This window comes from Opisthorchis viverrini (genome assembly GCF_000715545.1).
Source record: "Opisthorchis viverrini unplaced genomic scaffold opera_v5_138, whole genome shotgun sequence".
Taxonomy (NCBI): domain Eukaryota; kingdom Metazoa; phylum Platyhelminthes; class Trematoda; order Opisthorchiida; family Opisthorchiidae; genus Opisthorchis; species Opisthorchis viverrini.
The window spans coordinates 593,589-599,603 of NW_008751794.1; the positions used below are offsets into that span (position 1 = coordinate 593,589).

General features: G+C 45.1%; 1 protein-coding gene across 1 annotated transcript in view; it reads right to left on the reverse strand.

The window, feature by feature from the left end:
* Positions 1–2,319: 2,319 nt before the first annotated feature.
* The window catches only part of T265_06577 (hypothetical protein), a gene marked incomplete at both ends in the record, with an annotated part of 21,516 nt that continues 17,820 nt past the window's right edge, over positions 2,320–6,015 (reverse strand). The window contains 2 exons of the mRNA XM_009171880.1: positions 2,320–2,576; positions 3,612–3,663. Of these exons, the coding sequence (XP_009170144.1) occupies positions 2,320–2,576; positions 3,612–3,663 (309 nt within the window). The remainder of the gene's footprint in view (positions 2,577–3,611; positions 3,664–6,015) is intronic.

Below are 6,015 nucleotides of genomic sequence, written 5' to 3' on the forward strand. Positions count from 1 at the left end.
ACCATTCGGACGCCATAGGTGTCTCAAATTAGCAAACGCAGCCCGAGCTTTGCAGATTCGTGCAATCAGAACAAATACAGCTTCCAATATAAGTAAAATGCTCCACAAATTCCAGCACCTGTCCCTGGATTGTAAGTCGCGTGTTCAGTGACTGAACGTCCACGAGCAAGACCTTACACTTTGTGGGTGCAAAGTGCATACCAAAGGACGGGATGACTTTGGTCAGTTCATCCAAAAACACCTGCGCCTTCTCCTCTTCGAACATGAGTTTGATGTCGTCTGCATATTCCAGATGGACAAGATTTTCTTCACAGGCTATTTGAACACCAGGGTTTTGGAGACCCTGCAGCATTCGTCGCATTATTTCATCGATCGCGAAGTTAAAAAGGAATGGAGAGCGTCGGCACCCCTGATGGACACCGCTTTGTGTACGGAAGCTTTTAGAGAGCTCTCTGTACACTCTCACACGTCCGGAAATTTGAAAATACAGAGAACGTAATATGTTTACAAACTTCCGGGCATTCCTTTGTGGGCGAGCGGCTCAATAAGAACAGACCGATCAACCGAGTCGAATGCGCCTCGGAAATCCAGGAATACTAGAATGTTGAGTCGCTTATACGTATGGCGTTGTTCTAGCACCTGACGCAGTGTGAAAATTTGGTCAACGCAACCCCTAGCAGGCCGGAATCCCGCTTGCTAATCTCGTCAGTGTCTCACGAGCCACCGTGAGACGACGAAGCGCAATTGACGCCAACAATCTCGTTACAACCGGCGTCAAGCTGATCCCCCTGTGGTTACGAAACTCGCAACGCGCCCCTTTTTTGAAAACGGGCACTATCACCGATTCTCGCCAGTTGTCTGGGACAGATTCAGTTTCCCAAATGCAAGCAACCTGATCGGACAAGCGCTGACTGAGGACTTCAACCCAGTCCTTGAACAGTGCGAGTGGGAGGTCATCCGGACCAGGAGCTCGGTGGCGCTTGAGAGAACATATGCAGTCGTAAACCTCCGAGGCCGTAGGTGGTCCCACGTTCACCGTCTAGGGTTCTACATGACCTGTGGGCTCTAGATGAGTGCCGGCTGGTGGCCGCGACAGTTGTTGTTCAAAGTATTCAGCCCACCGGTCGAGACGTTTTTCTTTATTCGAGATAGTCGCTCCATTCTGATGTTTGATGACTTCACTCACAGGTGGTTTCCGGGGACCGGTCGCACGGATCAACTGAAGTAGTCTTCGGGCATTACCGGCTTTCTGTGCCTCTTCCATTTCTTTGGCTTTCTCTGTCCACCATACTTCACGGTTGGATCGCAGGCTCTCTTTCACTTGACGTCTGATAACTCTTCGCACCGGGTTATGTTCAGGACCAGTTGGGATATTTCTTCGAGATTTAAGTAGTGCCACCGTTCGGTCTGATATCCAGTACTTGGATGCGCCTGCTTAGGTCGTGCCACAGGCAAAATTGCCAGCATTATGCAAATAGGTGGCAATCTCGTCCCAGTATGAGTTCACATCTGATTGTGGAGTATTCGGACTCTTCCAACTCTTCCGACTCTTTTAATTCTAGAAGACGACTGTGGTAAGCTTGTCTGATATCCGGATCCGCCAGTCATTCAGTTGCCAGGCAATTCGTCCGCACCTTACGCGGCCCCGGAAAACGTAGCGAGAAGCGACTCCGGACGAGCGCGTGGTCAGAGTCCGCAAATGTGTTCCAAACCGACCGCCAGTCAGTTATCCATCCGCTGCATCGGTAACTGATGGCACTGTGGTTGATTTGAGTTTGTTGCCGGCCTGCCGTTAGAGGACACCAAGTGGCCAGACAACTTCAGCTACTTCGGAAGTTAGTACTGCATATAAAACAGCCTGCGATCAGCACACATCCGAAGCAATCGTTCCCCATTGTCCGTAGGTACCGAGTCCAGTCCATGTCGACCTCCCAATTGAGTCTCAGATACACTGAGCCTGCCCACTTGCGCATTCATATCTCCGGCAACCACCACAATGTCTGAGATTTTAGCTCGTCGCATCAGAGCATTCAGGGCGTCGTAAAATCTGTCTTTGACGGCGTCGGAGCTACAATCAGTTGGGGCGTAGGCAGACACGATAAACAGACATCCATCAACTTGCCGCTTGTGAGACTCCTTCGCAGACATAGCCAGGCGAACCGCACAGAGGCGACTATCAACAGGTATCCAGTCAAGTAAGGATACTTCCGCCGGGTGATTTAGCACAATTCCAACCCCTACACATCCCGCGGCAGCAGCATTGGATCACCAGAATTGCGCAGTCGCAAGCGGGTGGAGACTGACGGATTGTTAGCTCAATCACTGTGCTTGTATATTGATTTCTAGTTTCTGAGACACAGAATCATCAATGCCAAGCGAGTCCAGTGTGAGTGAAAGAGCAGCTTGTTGTCCTGCTTGCTTCAGAGGGTGGATATTAAACGCGGCCAGATTGACTGGGTATCGAGGCTTGAGAACTGATTTGGAGATACCTGAAGTTGTCGGCGCCATGTGGCGAGCAGATGCCCCACGCAAAACCGATGCATGAAGAACGGAGTCATCAGTCCTAAGTGCTGGGTCTACAAAAGGAGAGTTATTAATGGGGTGGGGAGAGGGGGAAGAAAAAGTGTGTGAAAGAGAAAGAAGAGAGGCGTCAGCAGTAGCCTGATTTCGTTTACCAGCCCTGCTGTATGCAGTATGTAGGGCGACCCGGCTGATGGCACCACGCGACGGCCGATGTGGCATGAGTTTTGTGAGTCGTTAATGTCTTGGTTGTACGAGGGCTGGGATACTGCCAGGGTGCCACATCTAGACAGGAGGACGATTAGGGTCCTCAACCAAAGCTACTGGCTCAAAAGCCTAACCGCAAGGCAGCGGTGTTTGGCTGGAAATGCAAATGCATTACCATTTCTACGGAACAAGTCGCCAAATGTTCCAAACCCCAACCTGGTGGGCCAGGAGACTGTGTTCGTCAGACCTCTAACCATTGACCAATCTGGTATGAGAGACTGTGAGTGTCGCGCGGACACTACCCAGTATAGCTCAATGGATCGCTTAGGTGCGCAAACCGCCACACCACGGTAAGGTCCAGTCCCTTCTTGACGGAAAAGAAATATGCGGTTCGATCTACATGAGAGCTTTCGCATATTCAAGCCTCTTAAATCACACGCAGAGGGATTGCCCAATTGACTGTCTGATTAAGATTTCGAAACTATTACTCATGAGACAAGCGACCGCCGAAAGTTTATGTAGTTGGTGAATTTCTTTATAGTTTGTTATTTGGTTAAACCAGGCATCCTCTTAGGAGACCTAAAGAGACCAAATAGTCTATACCACTCGTATGACGTTGCTGTAAAATTGTCACTGCTGAACTAGTTGTTGTCAGGTCCTCCTCAAGGATCGATGTTTAGGAGGAATAGCTTAACAGAATGAATGACCTGAGTGTCATTGAATGAGTACACCATGTGTTCACCTAGAGGCAAAATGTGGGTGTATGTTTCAAGTTACCAAAAAAAATCAGATAAAAGCGGTATAGTTAGTTTCTTCAAACAAAGTGACTATAAAGTGGCAATAATTCCAAGTAACTGAAATATCTTTTGTGACATTTTACTCACCGGAATGAATTCGAAACTTTCGAGTAACAAAGTCTGATGTTGTCGACCAGGTCTAAAACAAGCCCAAGGACAAAATAACTCAATAAATAAATCGCTCAGTAAACTATCGATGCGGACAGAATTGAAGTTTTTCTGTCTCGAGGACAGCAAAGCAAAAAGACGTCTGAATTAATCAAGTCTTACATGTTTTAGCACCCTCCTGGTTATAGCAGGAGCATATGCCTTCGTAAAATGTCACGATGGGGTAAAACCGTGCAACGCTGTAACAGTACTCAGTAATTTCCCTGCCCTTGTGGCGGTAGAGCGAGTGTGAATTACGGCTTTGAAAGCCAACACAACACATAGACTATTTGACAAGCCTCAATAACTTAAGGATTATAATAAAACGTTACAACGTTTGAAAGGAATGACTGGCCTAGCCCTCTAAGTACGCCATGAACCTCATCTTAACCGGATTTTCACGTAAGAGATGTCCCATATGGTCCGCATGGTTAACTGAAAACTTATGGGAGGTAGGCGCCCAATGTAAACACTACCGTTTGCCAGCAGTGCTCCGATAATTGTGTAGGCACCTTTATGCATTGTTTCCATGCACATTGGTTAAAAATATTTCGGGGGTCACAGACCTGGCTGAGTTTAATTGGTGTTTGGTGTTCTTTATCCTTTCCTGGAATTCACTAATGAAAAAGAAACTTTGAACGGTTACCAGTAACAGCGAAATTTAAATGCCATCTACATTGATGACATCCAAAGAACTCATATCTCAATAGTCCACCAATAACCACTGGTTTGAAAGCAGCTATCCGTTTTCAGGTTGCCCTCGATTACGTGTATCGATGATGCTTGGAACTTCCAGCCCAAACTAACGTCTGAGACATAAATGTGACTGAAACAGAGAGTCTCTGTTTGTTTATGGTGTCACTTTAATACAGATCGTTCATTTCATGACTGAATGAGGCAAAGCAAGTACTAAAATAGTGCACAGCAACGGATTGTTGTACGATTCACCGGGTAACTTTCAATGCTGTTAATCCACGAATCAATTAATCTATTTATTAATCAGTTGGACAGTGGGCAATCGATATTGGCTTCACTGAAATTCTATCATATACATGAATGTAAACGTTGTGTCGATCCAGCGATTGTTTTAAACGTCGTGTACAGGCACCACAGCTTACCAAATGCGTTGCTATCCGATTGAAACCAGAAATGTGTAAACAGGAGTCTTTACTAGCCTAATTGATAATATCTTTAAATGACTGGCTTGTTTTCGATATCTCAATGGCAAGACTTATTGTTTTATTTGTTTGACACTGTTCTATAGTATACACCAGAAGAGATACACGGAAACACTTGTTGATTCTTGTAACAACATTCCATTCCTTGTTCTAACGCAGATGTGTTCCGTCTATCAAATACGTTTGCTCAGTTAGGTTAGAAATCCCTTGAAATAAAATCAAAATTGCCGGCGGTACCTAATGTCTCAACACACCTTGGGAGTTTCCACTTAAAGGTGATGTATTGCTGACATCAAAGGTCAGCTAAAGAATCCGGGTTGGTGGAAGAAATCAGGATTTAAAAATAGTCTTTTAAGTGAAAGACTTCATGAATGCTTTCATGAATAAAAGCATTATATACATGTTGATATAAGGTATATGCATGTTTCGACCCAAAAGGCGAGCATCTTATGAGGATATCACTTTTATCCGCATGCATCCCCTTGGTCTAGAAATGATACAGAATAAACACCAAATTTTTAGCACCACCAGTATAATTCGTATTTTAAACATGTTTGATTATCTATAGCCTACCTTGCAATGAATTTCAAGACATTTTTTAATATTTATGCGTGTTTTCAAACTCGCATACTAGTAAATCCGGACTCGAAGAGTACCGCCAACAACTTGGGAGCAATAGCGAGAAATGTTAGTATGGACAAGAATGTTACGTATCAACCTGGGAATCCCTCACCTGTGCAAACAAATCCAACAGGTGCCCCTTTACTTCAAGTGTCCTGTTTGTCAAAAAATATATCAGTCTGTTGTAACATGGCTAAGCACTTTGCGACTGGAACGAATAACGTCAATACTGATAGAGGACAACGTTCGAAGTATGACAATTCGAATCGGTTGTAATAAAAAAAGTTTGGAGTTGTTGATCTATTTGGCGACGTACTTGTGGGGGAGGTTTGTTTGCGTAATTTGACAGTGCAACTGTGCTGTTCAGTTTCAATTACCTAACAGGTGAGTAGCCAGAGATTTCTACAGGAGACCAATCCGGCCTGGAACATACACACATTTCCACTGATTTGTGTGTTTAAAATATAAGCAAGATTTCGTTGTTGTGTTATCATAAAAATATTCCGCTTGAATGAGCCTTTGATAAATGACGAACTGATAGAAAT